Source organism: Pezoporus flaviventris, unplaced genomic scaffold, assembly GCF_033815535.1.
Source record: "Pezoporus flaviventris isolate CSIRO_AGI_PZ_B2104156 unplaced genomic scaffold, CSIRO_AGI_Pfla_v1 ptg000021l, whole genome shotgun sequence".
Classification (NCBI taxonomy): domain Eukaryota; kingdom Metazoa; phylum Chordata; class Aves; order Psittaciformes; family Psittacidae; genus Pezoporus; species Pezoporus flaviventris.
The window spans coordinates 1,664,882-1,691,649 of record NW_026892569.1 but is presented as its reverse complement, the minus strand read 5'-3'; the positions used below and the strand labels follow the sequence as shown (position 1 = coordinate 1,691,649).

The 26,768-nt window shown below is 40.2% G+C and overlaps 1 protein-coding gene and 1 long non-coding RNA gene across 3 annotated transcripts; both read right to left on the bottom strand.

Annotated features, from left to right (window-relative positions):
• Positions 1-875: 875 nt before the first annotated feature.
• On the bottom strand, positions 876-26,069 carry CRBN (cereblon). 2 transcript variants are annotated; one of them, XM_061455705.1, is made up of 11 exons: positions 25,915-26,069; positions 22,512-22,624; positions 22,144-22,346; positions 21,117-21,266; positions 17,940-18,102; positions 12,062-12,124; positions 11,230-11,314; positions 10,154-10,269; positions 7,247-7,311; positions 5,580-5,711; positions 876-4,348 (listed from the first exon to the last, which is right to left on the bottom strand). In XM_061455705.1, the coding sequence occupies exons 1-11, from the start codon at positions 25,979-25,981 to the stop codon at positions 4,165-4,167; spliced, it is 1,341 nt and encodes a 446-aa protein (XP_061311689.1). In that variant the 5' UTR covers positions 25,982-26,069; the 3' UTR covers positions 876-4,164. The 2 variants fall into 2 exon arrangements, with proteins under 2 accessions (XP_061311689.1, XP_061311690.1); XM_061455706.1 differs by having other exon boundaries at positions 22,512-22,621; positions 25,915-26,051.
• LOC133270492 (uncharacterized) lies at positions 15,184-17,906 on the bottom strand. Its single transcript, XR_009743796.1, has 2 exons — positions 15,796-17,906; positions 15,184-15,233 (listed from the first exon to the last, which is right to left on the bottom strand). It is a non-coding gene; the product is annotated as an uncharacterized LOC133270492 (long non-coding RNA).
• Positions 26,070-26,768: the final 699 nt, after the last annotated feature.

The following is a 26,768-nucleotide window of genomic DNA, read 5'->3' as shown; positions in this document are numbered from 1 at the left end:
ATGTGTATGTTAATTAATAAAAAAATAACAAAATAAAAAATGACAAAATAAATATTAAAAGAAATAAAATGCTCACCCGTCTGCCTGAACATAAAAGCAGGATGTGAATCCTTATTTTACTTCCGTATACAGTACAGACATAAATGGCTCTTTAACTGCAAGGGACTTCTCAAGGGATTAGGGCTTAAGCAGTTTGGGATGGCACCACCACCCTTCTGTTCCTCATCACACAGAACTGGGGCTGTTTCTGAGTGGGAAAAAAAATCGCATGCAGAGCATCAGCTTCAGACTGTGCCCATATGGAGACAGGGGCCACGACGCTCCAAGGAAGTTTGTCCTCCAAGTAATCTGAAAGTTCTGTCTGCCCTTTCCAGGAGAGCACTCTGGTCACAGCAGCCATATAACATCACGCTTCCATTTCAGAGCATTTATAATTTGTGGAATCAGTCAGGGACAAAGTTTTCAGATACCCAGCGTGCTACCAGGGCTTTCAGGTGGGTGATCTTTCTTGTAAGCTTCAATAAATCCTACAGAACAGTCAAATCATTGAATCATTGAATAATTGAATCGTCGAATCATGAGACAGAAGAAAACAATGCGGGACTGAAGCTAAGAATTGCTCAGGTGGATTACAGCAAGTAAGCACACAGATGAGATGGAGAAAAAAGCTTGAGATGAAGGATGTGCTGCCTCATTTTGATTACTCACTGGAATGACAACCTACGCTCCCTCCATGTCATCTCTTATATTGAGCACATTCTTTGAAGCTGGAACTCTTCCAGCTTACACATTACTTTTTGAAGCTAATCCGTTTAAAACACAAAATAAACCCAAGCCTTTTCTTCCCATTCCAACAATCAGGAAAAAGCCATCAGTTCTGAAACAAACTGGATTTTATTCTTTGCAAATGCTTGCAAGCAATAAGATTCGTCTGAAAAGTTGTCTCAAAAGGCAGACAGAGGAAGAGTTAAAGTGGAGAACGTGCTACCCCTTCCGCAGCGTTTACAGAGCAATTAAACAACAGTGACAAAATGATGAAAGGAACAAAATGAACTGCAGCTCATACAAAAACAGCATTATCAAAAACAGAGTGTTTGAACGTGCCTCAGACCCCTTGTGCAAGTGTCCTACGTGGTTCTACCTATTCACCAAAACTAATCTAAAAGATAGGAAAACTTGCAATATTACAGGCTGATTGTATGACATCTTTCTGCTATTGCGATGATGGCTTGAAAAGGAGCGGTTCTATACATATCCCTCCTCCCTCTGTCAGACCAAACGTGGACACAGCTGCACAGCCAGGACAAGAACCCTGCAACTGCCTAATTCCTCGTGGAATCCTCATAGAGCTCATGGCAGAAAGATGAAGGTTATAGTGGGAGAGAAAAATTATCCCTTCTGGCAGCAGCCAGCGAGTCAACCGGATTAATGCATGAAGCTACAGGCCAACCAATGAATGCAGTAAATACAGTAACTTATCATAAAATGTCAGTTCCTTTGTATTTAGCTCTCAAAAGCATATGATGACCAGACCATATTTGTCAGTAACAATTTTCCACAATCTCCATCTAGTGGTTTTCTCTCCAAAAAGGAGAAAAAAAAAGTGCACAAACTAATAACCACTGTACAGAACCATCCATGACTCCACATCCTGCTAGTCACCTTTGAGCATCCCTACACATGTAGCACCGTAACAGCCAGCTTCACTATGGCGAACTCATCAGGACTCATCAGCTTTGCAGCAACCTGCATCACACTTGTTTTCAACCTGGAAAGTGTCACGGACTTTGAAATGGCAAATCCTACACAGAAGGTTAGGCAGATGGAACAGCATCATCTATAAAATTAAGTTAGTGCTAAATTTACTCCTGACTTACCTCACTTGATTATATTAGTTTACATTTGTCTATATACACACAATACCAAAAATACACGTATTTTGTATTCAAACATTGCCAACATAATGCTATGTGTAGTTGAGGCAATCCAAAAGATTCAACCAAGAACCCGAAGACCTTATGAAGTTCCGGGATAGCTCTGAAAATCATTCTGAAACCCTTACCCACCATACCCTCAGTGAACACTTAAATCAAATGGCAGCAGAAGGGACTCTAAACACCCTCAAACCTTTTGCTGCCACCAAGCCCTACTGAAGGTAATGGGAACAACAGATACCATGTATCTTTGAGGGAAAAAATAAGCCAAGCCTGCAGCTGTGTGTCTGTGGGCACACACATGCATGTTCCATGTAAATGTATGTACATGTGCAGGGCGTGAGGGGAAAGCTAAGTATGATTTCAGCAGTTATCCAAGTACAGAGGTTTCACAGTCTCACTCTCACACTAGTGCTTATCATTTCAGCCTTTTGAAAGCTTGTTACAGAAACATAACCCACAGAATGCTTTCTTGACAAAAAAGAACCACCATTCACCCCCTATTTGTTCAGAATTATATTCACAGAAATATTGCTTTTCACAGTTCACTGGCAAGTCAGAGCACTGCACACAAAATTAAATACGGCACTAAAGACATCGATGGAGAGAACAAAAGTTATCACAGAAGCACAGAGGTAGAAGGCTTCGAAGAACTACACCTGAGTTACACAATCATTAGTCTCTACCTACCTAGCATGATAAACAACCCCAAGAGCCTCTCAGCATCCCTCAGCTTTTTGCACAGGGTATCATTTTAGCTGCGCTGCAGCAGGTACCCACTGCCACTGAAATCCACTCCTTGCCCCACAGAGCCCTGACCTGGCCTTTCCCTGAAGTAATCTGTCCATGCTACTACATACGTGTGGTGCAGGGGCACGACTGAGAGTGAGCGACTGGTGGCTGCAGTCTTACATCTTCAGTAGCTCCTCGTCATACTTAACAAGTTCTCCAAGATTTTGTGTGAAGAAACAGAGGGAATGATAAAGCTTCAAAAGAAAACCAAGTGTGAATGTACACAAACATACTGAAGAGATCTGCAGTTTCCATCACCAAAGTGCACTGTGAGGGGGAAAAATATCCCCAGTAAGTCAATGTCAAAAGCTGCCCCATTTTGGCACCTGATTTCTGTAGCACAGACAGCACTTCAGACCAAAAAAAACCAGCAACCCAGAAAAAAACCCAACATAAAACACACACCCTCTCCCAAAACTGCCTTTAACTTCTGTTTTATTCAAAAACATTTGCTCTGTGTCGGGTAAGGCTGATAATGTTAAATTTTACTTTATGATATGGAACTGTAAAATGAAAAATCGTATGTTGCCTTCTCCTTGTCATGTATTTCAGCAAGTACTGCACAGAACCTTGGACATCTTTGCTGGGAAGCTGTTCTTCACAGAGATCATTCTGAAAAGTAAATGTAAGCACACTGAACAGTAAATGACAACGTAGTTTATGCTCTGGGACTGACCTGTATATTCTGTATAAAATTTTAAAGACTTCTAAAGTCAAATAGACTAAATAGATCAGACAACTTGTAAGGACCAAATACTTCACACTGCTTCCTTCCAAAGGGCATCCCGCACTGCAGGCAGCAGAAACTCTTGCTTTTGCCCGTTTCAGCACTGCCACCGATGTTCCCACACTGTATCAGCCAGAAGAGATACTTCAGTTCTGTACTCTCTTCAGTAGTTATTCAGCAACTATCTGAGAAACAGCACAAGCATAAAATTTGAAGTACTCCACAGTTAGAAACAGGGATTCTCAGCAAAACCACTTTAAAGTATATTATGGAAAACACTCCGCAGCAAGTAACTGGTGTCTACCTTCATACATATATTGCATAAATTATACTCTATTTGTGATTTTTATTCCCCCCCACCTTCTTTCACTGCGAATTGATAGCAGTAAACATTTTCTGAAGTGCCACAAGGAAGGATAAAGTTCAGTCTCAGTTCTGTGTAGAGAGATCAGATGGATTCCTTGGTGTCCCATGCCACCTCCTCTTCTCATCTGACATTTTTAAGATTCAACCTTCAGTTCTCATTGTGTCTGGAACAACAGTAACATGGATGCACACCAAACCCAAATATAGCGAGCCTGCTTGGTTGGTTGTTCTTTTGTGTGTGGGTGTGTCTGTATTCTTGGGTTGTTTAAGTAAGCATCAGAAGCAGAACTGAGCAGACGCATTTGAGACACTACTGCCTGTTCATCTCCAAAGCAAGCTACTGGATTACAGGCAGAGTAATGGTGATCTATCGTGGCCTGAGTCTTCATCCGCTTCTGGAATCCGAGGCAGGAGAGCAGACCGTGTCAATCCCCAGAATTTCTGAGGTGACATATCCTTTTTGGTAGCTGTGAACTTCCAGCCCATATGGCTCCCACAGATCCTGCACTGGGCTATAGTCCAGGCATACCTATCAAAAACAAAACAAAAGGTTGATGATAGCATGTAAAACACCAGAACACAGTTCACCCATCAGGTAAGAAGGTAACACTAGTTTCAAGCTGGGTTTTTAAAGAAACTTTGGGACTCAAGGAAGAAAAGAGCTGAGAAAACACATCAGGATGGGAAAAAATACCTCCAAATATTATAAGCCACAGGTTTTCTTCAGGGAGCCTTAAAGACTACAGGTATGCCATACACTCTGCAAGTCATTACTCAATGGCAGGGGGGTTGGAACTAGATGATCTTAAGGTCCTTTGCAACCCTAACTATTCTATGATTCTAATCCAGAAAAAAACCAAAACACAAACCATGATCAACACAAGAAAACAGAAGAGGAACTGTGTACAAGCATCAGTCAAGAACCTTGGACTAGCTACAGATAAAGCAACATATTCTTCTCTGCTACTTTAGAAGAGGATACGATAGCCAAAGGGACAGAATGATTTTTGACACTTTTGACACAGAAATGACCGCACAGAAAAATGATTTGGTGAAAATATATTTAAAGAGTTTTTCGTGAAACTGAAGTTCCAAGTCGGACATTTCATGTATTTTTAAGAGTTAAATATTCCAACTTCTGAATGAGCACATAAGGAATGCTCATCTAGCCATGGATTTAAATTTAAGCTACAATAGAGGGGTGACATTTTGATGCAAGACCTGTCATTACTAGGCAATCTTTTACATCTTGACAGTTAATTTTGCTACTGTTTTAGACAGCCAGGCTAACTAAATAAATATCAAAGGTAATCAGATTAATATAAATGTCAGTAAATTAAACTCATGTAACATTTATTCAGTTTCTAGACCTAAAAAAGTGTCTCAGTAGAGTAACTGCATTTATATATTCCGTTTTTAATTTGTACTTTATTTACCTTATGATCAAAGAAAGCTGTAAGAAAACAACAGTGATTTGGGTTGTAGCTTACACAAAACTATACACAAAGAAACTCCCAAACAGCATCTTCCAACTCCCCTATTTTGAAAAGATTAAAGAAAACTTCTGAAAACCTTCTATCTGAATTTTCCAGTTTATTATGTATTTTGAAGAAGTGTAAATTTACTTTCCTGTATTTCATATGAGTGAAATGATGTTCTATGTTTCAAAATGTATGTATTTACTATTTCACTATCACAGGAATACATTTACAACCAGATTTCTGTCATTTACTTATAAAAGTTCTTTTAACTGTTATTACCCAGGAAACCAACTGTGCTCTGTCGATGGTCGTCCGCTGAGATTCAAGTTGCAGGCTTTATATACAGTGAGGGTTTCATGGATGTACCCATGAGGATTCACGTATGCTGCCATGGGTCCACATAAGGATAAACTACAACAGACAATTTTGTCAGAAGTCAAGGAAGAAACAAAAAACAAAGGCTGTCAAATGGAAACAGAGGAAGAACTGCCAACCATGCTCAAAACTATCTTCCACAGCAAAAGAACCACTTTAGGCTGTAGGAAGAGAAGCACCTTTTATTACATTATTAAAAATTGAAAGAAAATAGATACTAATGTAAAATACAATTGGTCAAATCTTGTTAATACTGCACAACTTTCAGTGTCCAGTCATATATTCCTCACTGACAGTAAATTATTCCTGTTACCTGAAGGCTTTTTTTTCCTGTTTACCTAAAGTCTCTACTTTTTAAGTCCCTATTTCAGAAAAGATATTTAAAAGGGTATTACTGGGAGTAAGGATTAAAACTTTCTTGTGCCCAGATGAACCTCGCCCAGCTGTATGTTAAAGGGGACAAATCACTTGGGGGATGCTGTGGAAACTACCTCATTTAAGGCCATTATTAATCTTTCCCTCACAAACCTACTGCTTGGTATAAAAAAGTACATGATAGACTCAAATTATTTTTCTTGCTGCTTTTGAATGGTGACTTCCAATAAAACCAACTAAAATCTATGCTGCTGCTTTTAAATCTAACTTTGAAAGTAAGCAAAAATGTTCACTCATTCTCAACATTCTGCTGTTAAAGTACATGGTATTGACATAGCAGGAATCATGGTTTCTGGAATCCATTATTTGATTAGAAGATATGAGATGGCTTTTAATTACCACATCAGCTTCTTACTGCACTGATAAAACCGTGGGGAGTCTTGCTTTGTAAATCAAAACATCTTTTAACCTTCATTATCACAGATCACAGACAGACGTTAGTTACTCAAGATGAAAACAGCGTCAAGACTGCCAGAAGCAGCAATTATTTGGAAAATGTATACAGTTTTATCATCGTTGAACATGAAAGATATTGTATAGGTCAAATATATTAGGGGTACATACTGCCTAGAGGAGCCACTAGGATTAAACCCTATATTCTTAAAATAAAGAATGGTATCACAGTGTTTAATGACATAAATAGGCAATTTCCTTAGATGACAACATCCTGGGAGCCTATCTATCTATACCACCTGATTAGTGCATTTTAATCTGTTGAGGCCTGTTGACACACACAGGCCAGGATGAAGTGTTGAGAAATAAAATTTGGGATGTCATGAACTTTACTCAGAAATAACAGGACAAAAAAACCTGTGTCAAATATCTGTGTTTCAAAACTCAGCACAGGGTGCATAATTCTTCAGTGGAGAAGTGCTGGAGTAAGTGGCATAACATGGCCTTCCTTCCACACTAACTTCTGTTACAATATACACGGTGGTGCTCAGATTTACAACCTTTCTATTAAAAACCACCAAACTAACCTGTTTTGTTTTATAAAGAAAATGCCCTATAAATATTTACTGACATTTTATTAGAGCCGTGGAAAACACAGCAGTTATAAGACATAACCTAATCTGTTTTCCTGTGTCAATGTTTCTGATCAAAAACCTTCCAAAGATTAAGAGCAATACACTCACCTGAATATTTCATTCTTGGTAGTTATTTCTGTATCTTGGCATTGCTTACAACAGAGAGATGTACACTTGAAAAGAAAAACAAAGAGGGTAATTTCATTCATCTGCAGAGGCTTGGCAGCACAGCAGCAAATAATGAAAATGTCTCTCCCATTCCTCAGAACAGACTTTGTATCAATTCTTTTCTTTATCTGGAAAGCAGTCACTTATGTTTTCTACCAAAGGAAACCTTTTTTTCTATGCATTTTACTTAGTTATGGTAAACATTGTTATCTAAAAGACAAACCAATTTTTGTATACTCCCCTGTCCCTCAAAAAATGCACATGCAGAAGAGGATCTGACTACACAAACACAGTAAATGAGTTAACCTTCTAAGGTCTCAAAAAGCTAATTCAGAAAAAAACCTTTTGCTCTTCTAAAATACCACCCAGAAAACGTAGATGAGTACAAATGCAATCACTAGGTCTTTCTAAATTTGAGAGTACTGTAGATCAATGGTTTTAATTTCCTCATGAAAAATATGAGATGCATTGATCTTTCTCTTAAAGATTAAAACTGATTAATCTATCTTCTACAATTTGTAGATAGTAGAACAAAACAATTCATCACTGACATTGCCCAGAAAATAAGCACTTAAATGAGCTCAGTAGAACATAACCATTCATTTTCAGGAGGTGTATTACACCTACCTCTTTTTACTGGTAATGCATGTGAAATTACCCCAGAAATGAACCACTATATTTTGGAACCAGGATCTTCACTTGGGTAAGTCCCTGTGTGAGCATACATCCTTTGAAAGCCGCAAATCGCAGCTTGTGCTTTTGAGTATCTCTGAATTCCAACTCCTGCAATCCTCATGTGATACTACACCGGCTTACGTCAGTCTCTTCTCTCTCCTTTCCTCTATACAGATGCTCTGGGCTTGTTGCTGCATTTCAACTTCCTCCAGCTGCTTTTTTGCAGGTGACCTTGGTTGTGGCCCACAGTGTCAACACAGTCTATGCATCTTGGAGACTGATAGGGAAAATTGCTATACTATACAGATAGGATTTACCATGTGCCAGTTCTCTTCTTAAAGCTCACCTGGCCTTTCTGTCCTGCCAGGGACCTTTAACACTTACTATCACTCACTCTTTTAAACTACCTATACTCACAGATTATAATCTAATGTTCATATATCCCTCAGTATCTGATTTAGTCAGCTACTTCATCTCACTCCTCTGTTTCCAATCCTATCTAATTACTGCAATTAGCACTGTCAAGCAGAATGCAAAGAAGTATTACACCTTTATAGGATGTACATTTCTTTAAAAAGAAGCAGTTAACTGTCTTTAATAACAGGAAAAGCTATTAAAGGTATAATACAATTCACTGATATAAGAGACAAAAGGAAATGTATTAGGTCTCACCAGCAGTTATATCACTGTAAATTACATTCTGGACAACGAAACATGTTAAGTCCAGCTTTCTAAAGTAAACCAAAACACATGATCTTAAGGTCCTTCCCAACCCTAACTATTCTACGATTCTATGTTTACAGAGTAACATGTCACATGTTGATGAAGAAAACACCTTTTTGGTGTAGGCTAAAAACTTAACTTTGTCTTATGAAGGTAACCTAAGTCCTCTTGTCTCTTTGGGATTTGTAGAAAATACGCAATGTGCTGAACACGAACAGCCCTTAGCAGTACCTGAATATCACAATATTTTCAGAGTTTCTGACTCAAGAAATACAACGAAACTTAATCTGATCACAGAGCCTCATGCAAAACCCTGTCCATTTTTGTCTCAGAATTTGGGAGCAATGTTTTCTGTTTCCTTTTCTCTGTATATTCCCTTTCAGAATTTTGGTGCATGAACTCTGGGAAGACGAACAGTAGTAAAATGTTATTCTGGTTCTCTCTGCCCCAGAAACAGGCAAAGAGGCAAAATTTCCACTGCTCATATCAAGCAGACAAACACAACCGTGTTACACTGTTTTTTTAAGACACTACTTTTATCCCCTTACAACCAGCAAGGTGAGGATCAGGATGTATACAGTTATTCGTTGCAAGGTGAATGTATTAACAAAACATTAATTTGTCTCTCCTTTCAAGAGCTGAATACTAAATATTCCAGTTACCACCACTAACCACATAAACAACTTTACAGTTAGAAGTTGTTTTTACACCAACGGCTCTCTTCAGTGTTTTCTCTTTGGAAAGAGAACAACCACCTGAACTGCTGTGGGAAACTGTTGCAAATGCTGTTCCCAGAACAGTCAAATTCAACATGAGGTTGACTGATACTTAGTTGCATTATCAGTTATAATATATAATATTACTTATAGTAGGTATTATTATTGGGAAGGGAAGCCAAGTTTTCGAACATCTTAAAAAAGGTATTGCCTAAGAAGATGATAAATGTCTTGCAAAAATCCATGCAGTCCAATACTTAGATTTACATATTCAGTAGCTCAATACTACAAAGATTTATCTTTTGTTACAAAATCCACAAATTTTCATGGCGCGACGCTACTTGATTGCGGTGTATTGTGCTGTTATGATGTTCATAAGGTTATGAACAATACAAGGTTATGATGCTCATAAGATGGTTATGAGAAATGCTGGACTTTTAGCACCATCTCTTGGCTAAAAAAAGTGCTGTGACGTTGAAATAGGGTTTCTAACACAAGCAAATATTATTATATGCTTCTTGCTTGCTGACAAACATGAAGTCTAGTATTGAGAGCATTTTCTTTCTAGAGCAAACTTTTAAAGCAGATGGAAAAAATAAAAGAACACCCAAACCTCGCTATCTAGAACTATCATTTAGAAATTCCATGCATTTTTGTCATACATTATAACAGTCATTCCTTTTTTTTTTTTTTGTGAGAACAACTTAATGACAAGTAAAGAAAAAATACTCACTTTGTTCATAATATCTAATTCACACCGGAGTCGCTGAACAGCACTACCTATTTTAAGCAACTGTATACGCAATGCATCATCAATCGGCAGGCAAGCAGCAACTCTGTAAGAAAAATCTAGAAATGAGAAAATAGCAGGCCTGTTAGAATTAGAGAGAGAAATAAATCAATAAACCCTACTACTTCTGCTCGGTTACAGACAGAGTGCTAAAACTTATGTTTGTAATAGACTTTTAGAGGTCATCTCAGTACATCCTTTTGCCCAAAAGGCTGGATCATGCACAGACAAATCCTCTTCTATGGTATCTGTCCAATCCAGATACCACTGATGGAGACTGAGCCATGCTGGTAAGGTAATGTATACTAAAACCAGAACAGACCCCAGACAACACTGATACAGACTTCCACTTTGGCAGTGAATTACTGAGATTTCCATACACCAATCTTTTTCTTTATGCTTGCACTTCCTGTATTTGGTTCTTATCTGACTTTAACTGAAGGCTGCCTTTCATTAAGCATTTGAGAGCCTACACAGAAGAGAATGCTTTTCCCCTTAGGAAGACTTCAACTGAAATCTGTGATTTTGAAATTTTACTAGATCCTAGAGACCTGTAGAGAGAAAAGACCTGCTCACTATGGCATAACCCCAACGCAGCACGCAAAAGGTGGAACCCAACTTTTTTGTGATTAGGTTACTGGTGCTATTTTCCCCCATGTTACATAAGAGGTAACAAGAAGTAAGAACAAAGAGATTCTACATACTAACACTTAGACTTATGTAATAATAATTTAAAAAAGCTAGTATGCTTTTGGCTTTATGAAACATACCACATTCCTCCCACCATGGAGCACAATAAGAGTTATACTTCCTATACTGAACATGTTGTGGCACAGTTGGAGGATGCTCATGTCCTTAAAATCTCTATCATCCTTCTGTCAAAGTCAACTATCAAAATTCACTGGAAAGTGGAAGTGAGGGGTGGACTAACAACAGAAGGTAATTATCTAAGCCTTGTTTTCTTAGGAACTGAACACCCAAACCCCAGATATGAGTTCATCAGCTCAACAACATCATACCTATTGGGTTTGTTGGAAGAGATTCATCTTTAAGATTTTCATCCCATTCATGTAGCTGCCTCTTGACTCTTTCCATCAAGGTTTCCTTTTGTTAGAAGAAAAGCCTAATTTAAATACATAGATATTTCTGTTTTCTTAGGAAAAAAAAAAAAAAAAAGGAAGCAAAATGTAGAGTAAGCTATTTTCCCTAAGTGGACATTAGCTGTTAACACTTACAATAATGACACGCTCATTTTGTATCTACATGTTTTAAACTAAGAGCAAACTAGGATGGGAAAGAGGACAAAATGAACCAATGGCCCATGACAGTTATACGTCTCATTTGAGACAAGGAGCCAACCACTCAAATTCTAGACTGTATAAACAAGATGAGGGGCTAGCCTCCTCCCTACTTCTGCCTCTCTTACACCAAGTACCTCGTGTACTAATATACTTATATATATATGTGTATATAAAGAAATATGTACTTTTTAAGGAGTAAAGCAACTTCAATAGGAAAGACAGACCTAAGACTATTCAGCACCCTGGTGGTTAGAACACTTACCTGGAACATGAGGGACAGACGACTGACTCAGACAATACAGCAGGAACCTGAACCTCTGTCATCCACCCTAGACACATGCTCTAGCACAAGGGAACAGTACACAAGAGTAGCTGTTCCTGCTCCTTTCACAACAAACTGAAAACTGTACATTTCTTTAAAATGTAACTTATAACCCAACAAAATTAAGGCTTTTATATTATCCAATAATAACATATTCAAACATACAAAACTAATAGTAGATTATTTGGTATACATATATATACCTACATATACATAGGGTGAACTTACAGCATCATATAGAGAGTAGAGCCAGGGAGGCCAAGATGTCAAACTCGCACAGCGGAACTTCCTCTAAAATCAAAAGCACAAATATTTATTCTTTCAGATTAGCAGATGTTAGGGACAGTTCTTGCTCAAATAATAAACCAGAGGAGGGATAGCTGATTATTTAAAGATACTGTAAATTATCACCATCAAGACCAGTACTTCAATGTGAAGCTTCCAAACCACATTTCAAATGCATTGAGAGCTAAAGCTTCTGGGCAAGAATGACAATATATGGATTTCCCCAGAAAACCTGTCTCAGCATTACAAGTATTCCTAATGTCTAGTAATAAGAAATTATGCCTTTCAAAAGAGCATCTATCTAAAATTTAGACAGTTCAGAAAATTCAAGTACTATTAGATAGTGCATCTGTTCCTTAGTTTCCACCAACGGCTGGTACTTCAGCAACCACAGCAAACCACCACATGGGAGCGATTAAACTATTTATATCAAATCAGTCAAATGCATAAGTAAATAAAATAAAATAAGGAGATTAACAGGCCGTATCATAGAATCATAGAATAGTTAGGGTTGGAAAGGACTTTATGATCATCCAGTTCCAACCCCCCTGCCATGGGCAGGGACACCTCACACTAAACCATCTCACCCAAGGCTTTGTCTAACCTGGCCTTGAACACTGCCAGGGATGGAGAATTCAGAACTTCCCTGGGCAACCCGTTCCAGTGCCTCACCACCCTTACAGTAAAGAATTTCTTCCTTATACCCAATCTAAACTTCCCATGTTTAAGTTTGAACCCTTGTCCTGTCACTACAGTCCCTAATGAAGAGTCCCTCCCCAGCATCCCTATAGGCCCCCTTCAGATACTGGAAGGCTGCTATGAGGTCTCCACGTAGCCTTCTCTTCTCCAGGCTGAACAGCCCCAACTTTCTCAGCCTGTCTTCATATGGGAGGTGCTCCAGTCCCCTGATCATCCTCGTGGCCTCCTCTGGACTTGTTCCAACAGTTCCATGTCCTTTTTATGTTGAGGACACCAGAACTGCACACAATACTCCACGTGAGGTCTCACGAGAGCAGAGTAGAGGGGCAGGATCACCTCCTTCGACCTGCTGGTCACGCTGCTTTTGATGCAGCCCAGGATACGGTTGGCTTTCTGGGCTGCGAGTGCATACTGTGGCTCATGTTCATTTTCTCATTGACCAACACCCCCAAGTCCTTCTCCACAGGGCTGCTCTGAATCTCTTCTCTGCCCAGCCTGTAGCTGTGCCTGGGATTGCTCCCACCCAGGTGTAGGACCTTGCACTTGGCATGGCTAAACATCATGAGGTTGGCATCAGCCCACCTCACAAGTGTGTCGAGGTCCCTCTGGATGGCATTCCTTCCCTCCAGGGTATCAACCGAACCACACAGCTTGGTGTCATCGGCAAACCTGCTGAGGGCGCACTCAATCCCACTGTCCATGTCAGCGACAAAGATGTTGAACAAGACCGGTCCCAACACCGATCCCTGAGGGACACCACTCGTTACTGGTCTCCAGCCCGACATTGAGCCATTGACCACAACTCTTTGTGTGCGGCCATCCAGCCAGTTCTTTATCCACCGAGTGGTCCATCCATCAAACTGATGTCTCTCCAATTTAGACACAAGGATGTTGTGGGGGACAGTGTCGAACGCTTTGCACAAGTCCAGGTAGATGACGTCAACAAATGTATCGGGTATTTTAAGCTGACATATATAAATGCAAAGGATATATGATGATATTTTTTAAATAGAAATCTAATCGGTTAAAAACATAACTATAAATACCACCACACAAGTTAGGAGTTCTGGAGGACGCTTCCACACAGCAGAACAATTACTGGTTAAGAAAACTTGGGCAGTCTTGATGTCTTAATCTCATATCACTCTCCACTCTCTGGTCTCTATTTTTAATGGAAATCACATTTTCAGAAACGCTTACTGAACATCAATGCTTATAACCAGCCTACTGGAAACCTATTAAACAACTTTATTATAATTATCCACAGATAGTGAGCAAATATTGTACAATATCTATTTAACAACATCCTATGAAGAAAAATTCAGACCCAAATGGAGCACTCAGTAAGAAACAAATGTGGAGGAAAATAAAAATAACAGGGGTGAAAAATATCCCCTGAAGACCTCGTAATTATTCCTTATTGAATGGTTTTGTTTTAAAATTAAAATAGAAGTGGCCCATGCTCCTGTACCATACTTCACTGGGAACACGACTAAAACGTGCACTTGAATTGTGTACAAAAACATCTATACAAGACTACAGAGCAGATCTGGAGGAACAAAATACACATGGCCACCAATATAACTTCTAAAAAGTCTTCAGCTTGTGCTTATCCTGCAGACAAGAAACTCTAGATCATAACTGCATTCCTTAACTACCAGATTTCCAGCAGTGTAAGGTAATTTGCTTACTTAATTCTCTACCGTGACTTTATACATTTAAATGCATAGGCTTAGGTTAAAAGAAATCTAAAACAATGTATACTACATAACCACAGTGCCTTCCAAAACTGTACTGTAAATATTTACAAATTAAAACTTCATTTTCCCCTGGAGGTCAACTACCCTTATTTTACAAATGAGAAAAAACAGGCAATACTTAAATCCACGGCAAATAAACGGTACTTTGAAGAAAGAATTCCGGAACACTGAAACTCAAGTTAATGTTCCAATTAGCAAATATATTTTCTGTAACAGCTGACACAGGGTCAGCTCTTGTATGGAGCAGAAACCATTCTTAAAATGCAACTTCTACTTTCTGATGTTTCTCATTATATTAGTTAAGAGAGGTACAGCCTAACATATTGTGAACAGTCAGTTCTACTGACAGGACAAGAGTTCAACAGGACAATGACCCTACTCTGGATCTGCATCTCGGTCCATAAAACATGATCTTACACTGGGAGTACTGCATCTCAGGTATCATCTGATGGAACCAGTCTTGGAAAGGGATTACTCCCCCCCTCCCCAAGCACAGTGTTTCTGGGCTGTTAGCTCATAAATGAACTTGTTCAAGAGCTCTGAGAATCAATAGTTCTTTGTTATTAATAGTTTGTTTGGTTGGGGTTTGTTTTTTGGGGGGGTGGGGGGCGGGGGAGGGAGTTCAAATCCACTGAACTAAAAACTGAGCTCCAAACCTGTCCTGGGTTCAGCAGTAGCAGTCATTTTTCTCCTTCTTGGTAGCTGGTGCAGTGCTGTGTTTTGACTTTCAGCCTAGGAACAGAGCTGATAACAAGGATGTTTTGGTTTGGCCAAGGACTTTGTGAGCCTCATGCTCTGCCAGGGAGGATGGGAAGACGGGAGGAAGCAGAGACAGGACACCTGACCCAAACTGACCAAAGAGATTTCATACCACAGCACGTCCTGCCCAGGATGTAACTGGGAGTGAGCCGGAAGGGCTGGGAGACTGCGGGGTTGGAGGAGGCATTGGTGAGTGCTTGGTCTGTGGGGTCGGGCGAGTTATCGGTTGCCTGGTGGTGAGGTGTTGTATTCTCTTCCCTTGTTATTTATCATTATTATCATTGGTAGTAGCAGCAGTGATTTGTGTTATACCTGAGTTACTAAACTGTTCTTATCTCAACCCGTGGGAGTTGCATTCTTTTTGATTGTCTTCTCCACCCCTCTGGGAGCAGGGGGAGGGCAAGAAGGAGGGGAAGTGAATGAACGAGTTGCATGACTGGGTTTAAACCACAACAAAACCTTAACTGCATCTGACAGTAATGGGAGTTACTAGGATTCCATATTAATTTCTGGAGGTAGTTCCAAAGATCTCTACTAACACAGAAGACTTCAAGGTATCTTTCCTTTTATATACCACTGATGGAAACTGTGGGTTGAGTAATGAAAAGTTATATAAATAAACTCATAAGCCACAATTTCAGTATTTAGAAAAGCACCTGTTTCACCACATCCTCTCCTACTGACCCCAGTGCCAACTCCTGGCCCATTAACCTTATCAGGCAGACCTGTCCACTATTAATGATAGCTGGTCTTTGAAAAGCCTGCACTGTGCCTGAGAATGAGCTAGGTTTACCCTTAACGGCTTTTGCTGGTACATCTATGCTAGGATGCTACTCTAGCATGGTGCTTCTTATGGGGAAACATAATTTATTCCAGCAAAATTATCCTTTTGACAGTACATTTTTATTTCAGACTCCTGAAGGAAAAGGCTGTATACTGGTAAAAGTGCACATTCACTTGTATAAAGGCATCTTTTAGCACCTTTTAAACAGCACAGCTGTCTCTAGCACAAATCACACCTTATTATTCTCCTGAGCAACGCACAAGTTTGTAGCTTAGGCCTGCCACCAGCCACTTAGGACTCTTGAAAATCCTGCCATACAATCTTAGTGTGAATTCCCTCCTGATTCAAAGTACTGCCACAGCTGCAGCGATACAGAAACACTGTAAACAAGCAAGGCAGAATTTGTGCCAGTGAAGCAAAATGGTAAAGTACAAGGCAATTCCCTGATGACAATACCAACATCTTGATAATGAGTATTTCTCTCCTACTTTTGTTTTAACCAGAGTCAAGTAAATAAAATTCTGGAAGCTCTCTGAAGAAGTGCAAATTCTGCATATTTATTGAAAAAGCACTAGGAAATAAAACAAATAAGACTATGGAACTGCTAATTCACCCACTCTGTGTGTAAAAGCACCGCCTTCCACTAATAACTACTATGTCAGCATATGTACAGTTCATGAAAAAAATTAGATTTCTATGACCCTTTCCTATCTTATCACATTTAGTACCACAAGAAGACTTAAGGAAGTTTATAAATTCAGTTAAGACAAAAAAGGGGGAAGTGGGATAAGGGGGATTACATATTAACTCTTCCATAAGGTAAATGTGTTAAAAAAAAATACTAATAAATCAAAAACCAGATTCAGAAATACAGTTGGCCAGGATAAATGGATTGTATGGAAGTGTTGTGATCTGACAAAGGTAATGACTAAGCACAAAAGAACTTCAGATGTATGGTATATGATAATTTACAAGATGAAAGTGCAACATAAAATATGCTGAAAACGAGGAAGTACAGCCTAGTTGTTAGCTAACAACCATCCGGGTGGGAATATTTTACAGGATTAAAAACCCCTTGAGTCTGTCATTGTAACACAGACCCATGTTTTCTACAGACATGTAACTGCAGGTACAGAAGTCAAACCTTTGACTGATGGAGGTTTTAAAGCAAAATTAGCAAACGGAATTCTGTTTCCAAACAACTAAGGTATCACAAGTCTTTTGTTTCATCACTGAAATTTAGGAGTCACCTCTAAACTACCTCTGCTCTTTAAACACCTCTTCTACCCAAATCAAACAATTAACAGAAGAAGTTATGAAAGCCTTTTTACTTCAAATCCAAACCATTATGACGACAAGTACAAAGCAAGAGCACTGGCACTGTTAACACTGATTACCAGTACTTTTATTGTCCAAGCAAAGTCTGTACAAGTTAAGATGCTTCTTTAACCTGCCTAAAAATTAAATCCTACAAACTTAAGTGTTTTTTCCACCAACACTTCATTATCTACAAGTTTTACCAACTGGAACTCTGAGGTGTTTGATTACATAAAAAAATATTGTAGTATTACATGATTATGTGATAATATTAATCTAATGATACTTTAATTAAAACCAGAGAGAGCTCAAAATACAAAACACGTATTTCCCCACTATGGATGGCTGATAAACAATCACACAATACGCAACAAAAGCAGGAGGTTGGCATCTAGCATCCCAGTTGTGCAACCTCCTCGAAAGATGAACAGATGGACTTTCATACTGCTTGTCAAAATACCATCAAACCAGCAAATCAAGATCCCCACAACCAGATTCTAACCTTTTGGTATTTCTGCCACCACTGCTGTATAGCTTGGTCCTGCCATGATGTAGGTTTCGAAGATGGAAATATATGGCATCGGCTGAGAGACTGCAGCTGTACTGCTGCCATTGTTGAAGGCAGCACTCGCTCAGGAAGTATTTGTACTTTAGCCTGCTGGATTCTGATAAAAGAAAAGAGACAAGATATACACACTTATACAAGAATTGAAAAAAAATGAATTTTACTGCTTATAAAACCATAGGCTTGTGTAATAGATTAATCATTATGTAGCACTATAGAATTTAAGCAGCAATTCATTTAATCAGATTTTTAAAGTCATGCTAATGTAAACCAAATTACCTTAAGGAACATTCAGCACATCTGTAGCAAACCAAACACATACTCTTCCAGAACACAAATAATCTCACACCCTTGGCTAAATTATTAAAGCCACTGTGCTGACTGGACTTTGGTCTACATAAATTGAAGACAGAAGCACTAGATACCTGTCGTTGATTGTGGTGGACAGATTAAAGACAGATTGGCAGTGGCAACCCAGCAGAATATTTTACCATCTCAGCGTTGTGTATTTAGAGTTTTGTCTCCTCAAGTTACTTTTGGTATAAACTAACAGTCAGCAACTACATATCAAATCCTCAGAAAGGAAGTTTAGCTGAAATGCAGTTTGCTATCTTCAAACCACAAAAGCTTATGTGCTTAGCTAGGGTTCAAAATCAGCAGAAATAGGATATAGACTCTGATCATCTTTTAACATCCTAGCATCAGCCAGGTCACCTATTCCACAAAGAGTTCAGCAACAGTTATGTGGCTCGTAAAAATACTGTTCAGCAGGAAGGACTTCATATTTTAACAGTATTATGCATCAGAAACCCTGAAATGCTGAGATGCACATTATTACAAATATCCTGTTTTACTTACAGGGACTACAGTGAACTCTGTTAACTTACTGTAGACTTTAAAATGATGTTTTATCATAAGCACTTAGTAATTGGGAACACCAAGAACTACAGAAATTTTCTCCTTGCTAAGAAGTTCAGTATTTTCCCTTCTTTATGAGAAAGGATTTTTATCTGAAAGTCCTTCTCCAAGCTTTCTTGTCAGCCCCTTTAGGCACTGGGAACTGCTCTAAGGTTTTCCTGCAGCCTTCTTTTCTCCAGGCTGAACAACTGAGCTCTCAGCCTAAAATTAATCTCATACTCTTTATTTCATTCATTTAAAAATTCATATTTTTGAATGAACATTGTGAACATGCCGTGTAAAAGTGAACTCTGCTAGTCAGTGGATATAAAATCATCATAATAAAATCCTTTAACAGCACAACAACATCACTGCACATCTTAGCTGGTTCTGGATACTGAATTCTCACTAACGATGGTGTTAACTGTAGTCGTCCAAGTACTGCCACCTTGTGTTCAAGAAATGTTTTTTCTAAGATGTAAAATTTGGAGGATGTTATTTGTAAGCAAATGTTACACAGTGAGAAATAGCAAGTAGCTATTCTTCATTTCTACAGCTTCAGGTCATAGAAGCATACAAAACCACTGAGTTTGGGCTGTTCCTACAGAATCATAGAACGGTTAGGCTTGGAAAGGACCTTAAGATCATCTAGTTCCAACCCCCCCTGCATAAAAGCACTATGCCACTAAGCAATGCCTCCACACCAAGAAATAGCAGAAGTGAGATGATGAGCTGCAGATTTACAGATTTGGAGTAAGGTGTTAGAGGCCCTGCAGAAAAGATTACAAAACCTCTAGCAATTGTGCTAAAAAAAAGTCACATGCTTGCAGGACCAGTGTCTGGAGCATGTATCTCTGGACAGTGACACTGGCAGAAGATCATGATGCAATTCATAGTGCAAAGGATAATGTCAAGAAGAACATGAAAATGACAGAAGACTCAACATACTCTTCACTAAATGCTGAAGATCTTAGTCACTTCATAAATGGACAAAGGTATAAATTACCTAATATGATAAAAACTGGCTAGAAGAGGAGCTTTAAATATCACAGGTATCATACTGGAATATGGAAAACAACAGAACTGCAATACAGAAGAGAACTCTATCACAGCTGATTTGAGTGTGTTTGACAAGCACATGAAAACTGTCAACCAGTAACAGTAGAAGTGGCATATTTCTAGCAGTGAAGAATCAGTGAACAATCGGAAAGGAAGAGGTAAGACCTGCTGAAGTTAAGGATGTACTAAACTATGACAACAGTTGAAATAAACAAGATTTAGTATTTGAGAAACTGAAAGCAATGGGCTGATTGTAGTCAGCAAAAATCAAGAACCTATTTTCGTATTCAAATATTTATCTGCACATTTCAGTGTGCTTTTATGGAACGTGTGCTTTTTATGGAAGGAAAAAAATAAGAGGAGCAATTTATTTCTCCACTATTATTACCAGACTTTTGTCTTCCCCTTTCAGGGGAAACATCTTATGAAAACCACCACCCCTGTGGGCACAGCTACTGTCCCCTCCATATCTAAATCATACAGCTGAATCCTTCTGCATGCTGTCAAGGCTCAGGAGTTAAAGATCACTCAAAGAATAAAAATAGACAAGCATGTTATTAACTGTTGTGTCAGACCCTTGCCTGCAGCCTTTCAAAGCTGCAATTACATACAAAGGTCAGAAGTGGAACACGTTAAATGCAGACCACCTCTAGAAAGGTCTCCTTTCAGAAAATGAAAGTTACAGTTTTTCAAAGGAACAGAATCTGGTCGCTATCAGGGACGCTTTCCACAAGACAGCAGAAAGCACACACTTGATATCATATCCTCTCATTTCACATCTGGTTTGGAAAAGGGATGTGAGAGATTTTGGAATAAAGCTTTAGAACTTATAATGCTGGCCAATCACCATCTTTTTCCTGACATAATTTCCAGAAATAAAGTCATTCTGACAGGTATATTCTCACATGCACCAAATCAAATTGCAGGTACATATGCTTTGGAGGATTTTATAGCAAAATTTAACAATGACATAAACATGAGTCTTGGAACAGGAAATGTCAGAACTCCTTAATAAGCAGAGAAGCTACTGATTAATTTAATACCTATAGCAATTAGTCAACTGCCTTACTGGAAGCACAGATGCACCTGCAGTAAAATGTAAATGTTTTGGTGAAACAAGATTTGCAGTATGTAGAATTAAATATGTAATTGTCTTACCCATCCGACTGGGTTCTTATTTCAAGCACCTTGAACCTTTGTCTTCCTATTGCTTTCACTTTGACTGTCTCAATTCCATATTCCTGCTCTTCTCTGTAGGCATATATTTCTGCTGTGGTTCCAAAATGAGCTTCTCTTTCAGGTACATTACTAGAAGTAACAGAATTAAGAAGGTTACCTACCCTCCAAACAGCACTGTTCACTTAGATTTCAGTTAGTATACCTGCACTGACTGTACACAATTAGTCTTACCAAAAAAGTAAATCTGGTGAAATAACTTCAACTAAATACAATCATTAGTTTTTAATTTCAAAAACAACTTCTAATATTTTATTTGGTTGGAGGGGAGCGTTTACCAGTTGGCTTGGTTTTATTTTAGGGTCTAGAGGTGAAATACTGGGAACACAGGGATTGCCAATGTACCTGCATTTCAAATACAGATACTGGAAGTACCAAAATTCTTTAGATTGACTTTAAAAATAACCGTTCCCACCTCCTACATAACTAAACCATAGTAAATTGCAGGGCGGGGAGAGGGAGAAACATTCCCTACTTCTTTTGGCACAGAATACCCTTTATCTTTTCCACTTTTCTACCAACTCATGTCCCTCAACTGTGTCATGAAACTCCTGTCTGGACTTGTTAATTTACATTCAAAACAAGCAAATACACCTTTACAACAATGCAGTTCTCAAAACAAGAATCTGATTTTTACATTTCAGATCAAGACTTAATCAACAAGCAAGATGGAGCAGCACATTCAAGGAGTTACTGAAACTGAACATGGAAAGCAAATAAACTCTTACTGTTTCTCTACACAAGCACATGATACTTCAAGCAGAATAACGTGAAAACTGGAAAATTGTTTTTGTTACAAACTGGAAGACGAGTTTTGTCAATTTCAAAACACAGCTTCTATTATTCACCATGGAACTGATGCAACCATCTGCTTTTCATTTAGCATCCAAAGAAATTGTACTAAAAATACATGCTACACAGCATCAGTAAACCCACTCGTGTATTTTACCTGTATGCAAGAACAGCAAATGTTCTGTCTTTCTGAATTAAATTCCGCACCATGCTAACCTCTTGAGGGTGAAAAAGCTGAAGAGGTAACGTCTGTCCAGGAATCAACATCACCATCACATGGGGCAGCACTGGAATCACCTGACAGCTGTCATCATCATGCACTGTCCTGCCATGAAACTCTTCCATATCAGAACCTAAATACTGAGAACAGTAAGGAAGGAAACAAGAATAGTATAAGAGGTTTTGGTGATTTACAAGGATAAAATAAAACTAGGTCTTCATCTTGAGGATATTACAATAGAATTACACAAAACCAATCAAATCCTCTTCAAGTTGTATTTAATGGACTATATACAAAATACATACCATATGTGATGTTGGCAAACTGGTATCAAAATTAATGACGTTTCGCTTCTCAGCTTCTTTACTATCTTGATCTTCAACTTCCATTTCATTGTCATCCTCTTCCTCACTCTCTGCTAATTAAGAACATATAGAATATTCATAAATCAATCAGCAAGGACTGATACTGAGAAAAAACAGTCAAAGAAATGCATCAGATATTCCCAGGCTACAGCCTTTCACAGGGAAACAGCTTTTGTATTTATAAACTTGAAAGGCTGAAGAACAATGTTCTTGGAAGGCTAAAGAAAGGCTATTTTTGAAAGGCAAAATACCAATTTTTCTTGGAAGAAAACACTAAACAAAATCTGTCAGGTCAGATTTTCACTGCAGTAGTACTTCATCTCAATTCTAAAGTCTTCTGTCTATACACCAGGATGCCAGATAACTTAATTTACTGTAGGACACAATATAGTGTTTGGAGTAGTACAAACCTGAACACTATAACTGCATCATATAGAGCAAGCAAGTTAAAAACAACCTGAACCTCTACTTTCACACAAAGACTCTTGCTGGTATTTTAGACTAATTCACTGCTGTCAGCCTCTCCTACGTGGATACCAAACACACACACACACGCACACACACACACACAAACCTCAGCACAGGCACAAACCCAGCAAAGGCAACTACTAGGGAAGCAAATGACTGCAAGGGATTTCAGTAACAAAATAATACTTAAAATTTACTACCTTCCTCACTTCCATGTGTCAATCCTAAAATTACTTTCAGGCAACAGAACAGTTCAATTCTCAATATGCTTTACCTTGGAAACATAAATAGCGCACCTATCTGTATATATCTTTATAGATATTTTAAAAGAAATGAAAATTCATAGTCAATAAAAAAATGTAATTATCTCTAAAACATGCTGGTTTCACTGCCAGTTCTGTGCATTACCATACAATGTATGCATGCAAATACCCAAAACAAATGCAGTGATCACACATTTCTAACTGCACTATTTGATCCTATTTCCACAAACCGTGGAAATACCTCATGCTATATGTATAATCAGTGATATCAGAATCTTTGCAAACCAATCTGCAGGATTCTAACACCAACAGTTGCTGGGTAATGGATAATCTCAGTGGTGCTGAAAAACATCATTTAGATCTTGAAAGCTATTACATTACAAGATAGGTAGAAAAATACCTTTACAGCAGCCTATCTAGTTGCTTGCCTTTGAAATTAGTATCTTAAAACATAATCCAGAGTGGAAAATTTAAAAGATTCTACGATTATCTTAACTGAAAGGTGCTGTAGGCAAACCTTACAAAAGAAAGCTGCTGCAGAAGGAAGAAGCCTTCCTTCAGAAATGGGGGTACTACCACTAACTTCCTTCAATGAGATCTTACTATTTCTGAGTGTGGGAGGACAAGAGAACAATGAAGAAGACATTACAAGCTGGTTTTGGAGAACCTTTTCTTTCCCTCTTCATCATTCAGACACATTTCTTAAATGTACTCTGTACAAAATGTTTAGCCAACGGTCATCTTTCTGCTTCACCTCACTTTGTTTTTTACTAACGCACAGTTTACAGAACCTTCTGTAGGAGGCATGGCATGGCACACAGATGTCACAGATCCATCCTATATTGTATTTATCTCAAGAAGAAATGACCCAGCATGACAAGAAAGGAGGTTACCGACTCTCTTTGGTGTTTTACCTAATTACATAACTTAAAGCAGTAAGGCATCATCTTCCTAGTTACTGTGAAAAATACTCCATTTCTATATGAAATCTCTCCTCCCTTACATCAGATTTATAACTATAAATGAGTGACAAATGCTTAAGACATACAAAATGGACAGTAGTTTGACTAGTCTGACGGAGGGCAATTACGAAGTTTCTGTCTGGTTCTGTAGCAGCAGTGCAGGGTGGTGAAGGGAACCTGACTTGATCAAAAACTATGTTCTGGTTTGCATGTACTCTCATCAAGTTGCATCAATCATTAGCAGTTTTAACAGCTTTCTAGAGAGAGGACCCATCACCCCTTTTGATGAACACAGAATGAATTAGCAGCAGCTGATTAAGAACTGTGCCCTGCAAACTTTTACTCCTTCTTGCCAAAACCACACACTAGCTGCTGTGTGGTGGCAGAGAGGAACGATGACTCATTTCACTGCAGCAGCACCACGCGAACGTCAAAATACACCATCTTCACTCTGCTCCTCCACCACCCCACAGAGCAGCAGACGGAAGGCAACAGAAACTGCACTGTTTATACCCTTATACTTTTATTAATGGTGATTTTCTTCTTCTTTTTCAAGGTTAGCAACACCTCCAGTTCACAAGGGAGACAAGGGAAAGGCAAGAGCTGAAGACACCCTGCACGACAAGGCTCACTTCTGTGGCAGGTAAGGCGTCCCCAGATGCTTATGCCGGTGCACTAACACCATCAAACCTGTTCTCAACACCTCTGTGCAGAAATGAGGAATTATGAACTGCATTTAAAAAAGCAACACTAATAGCCTCCCTCCTCCCCCCCCCAAGCCTCAGCAGGAACAGGGCAGGAAATAGTAAGGCTTTATTTCCTAAAATATTCCGCAAATACTTTCATATTGTTTTAAATATACAGGCATAAAATACTGACAGAACTCCTGCTATAGGAAATTACACCGGTTACTGGCAGGACTTACTGCTACATTCTCCTGTTAGTTATGCTAAAACCGTATTTTTTGCAGACCGACTGAAAACGCACGTTACTATGCAATTGGATTCCGTATGGGGAATTATGCCGGTCTGCAAACTCCAGCATAAATACTGCAGGAGCCTGGACAGTGTGCGGAACCCAGCGCTACTCTCAAGCCCTCTGCACAGCACCTCTTGCTACCCTGCTTATTGAGGGCACTAGAGGGCATTCCGATAACACTTCCTATAACAACTGACGCTGAACGCTTTCCTCAGACCTCGTTTGATTTTACAGGGGTCATTCCCAGACAGCGGCTTCGCTGGGAACTCCACAGCGCGCTTCACCCCATCTGCCCCTGACAGAGCCTCTCTCCTCCCACCGCAGCACCACGGCTCGGTCCACTGCAAGTACCAACGCGCCACACCTGTGCCCGTGGGAAGGCTGCGGCTCCGGGAGCCGGCTACAGCGCACACCGCGCACCGCGCACCGCCCACCCGCAGGCCCGGAGCTCGCCCTCCCGCGCCCTCTCCCGGGCCCCACATGGCCTCCCTCCCTCCCTCCCGCCCGCTCCTCACGCTCCCCCCGCTCCCCCTTCCTCCCGATCCCACGCATACATCGCGGGCCGGCCCCTCCCCGCCCGCCGAGCCGCGGCTCAGCGCTTCACACCCGGCGCCTTCTCCCGCGGCTCGGCCCGGGACCCCGCCGGCTCCCCGCACGGGCCGCGGTCATTACCGGACACCAGCTGTAGGTGGTTCCCCATGTTGTTACGGGGCTCGCCGCCTCCTTCCTCGGCGGCCATCGTTGTTTACCCGGAGAGGAGCCTGGGAAGCCGCCGGCGCGGGGGGAGGCGGCGAGAGGAGGAGCCAGCGCAGGCCCCCGCTGGCCTCTAGCGGCGCCTCCCGGTGAGCGTGCGGGCTGCAGGCGGTCAGCGCCCGTTCGCCGGCAGGTCCCCGCGGGTCGAGGCGGCAGGAGACAGCGGCGAGGAGGTTGGGTTTCCTCGCCAGGGTGGCACCCGCCGCGCCTCCCTAAAGCGCTTCGTGTCCGTGAGCTCTGGGAGAGGGGATGGATGCAGAGAGATCCATGATGGGTCAGCTTTCCGGCAGACAGCTTCAGTCAGAAACCGTAAAGGCGGTAGGTTTAGTACTTAAAGGGGCCAACAAGAAAGCTGCAAAGGGACTTTCTACAAGGGCATGTAGTGACAGGACAAGAGGGAATGGCTTTAAACTGGCAGAGGGAAGGTTTAGATTACATAGATATAAAGCAGAAGCTCTTCCCTGTGAGGGTGCTGAGGCGCTGGCACAGGGTGCCCAGAGAAGCTGTGTCTGCCCCATCCCTGGCAGTGTTCAAGGCCAGGTTGGACGCAGGGGCTTGGAGCAGCCTGCTCTAGTGGAAGGTGTCCCTGCCCGTGGCAGGGCATTGGAACTGGATGAGCTTTAAGGTCCCTCCCAACACAAACCAGTCTGGGATTCTGTGAGCTGTGCAATCCCAGCTGAGATTCCCGAGGGAGCCCAGATGTTGCTGAACCAGATGGACAACTGAGAGCTGGAGAGGAGACAGGGGAGCTACACTCGGGTGCAGGAAGGTTG

What these genes read in the sequence shown, in the direction of transcription:
- CRBN (XM_061455705.1), bottom strand. Translation starts at nt 25,981, where the DNA reads ATGGCCGCCGAGGAAGGAGGCGGCGAGCCCCGTAACAACATGGGGAAC. An exon ending in CCACCTACAGCTGGTGTCCG is followed by an intron (nt 22,625 to 25,914) that starts GTAATGACCGCG and finishes GTTCTTAATTAG; the next exon opens with CAGAGAGTGAGGAAGAGGAT. An exon ending in ATAAGAACCCAGTCGGATGG is followed by an intron (nt 18,103 to 21,116) that starts GTAAGACAATTA and finishes TTCTTTTATCAG; the next exon opens with AATCCAGCAGGCTAAAGTAC.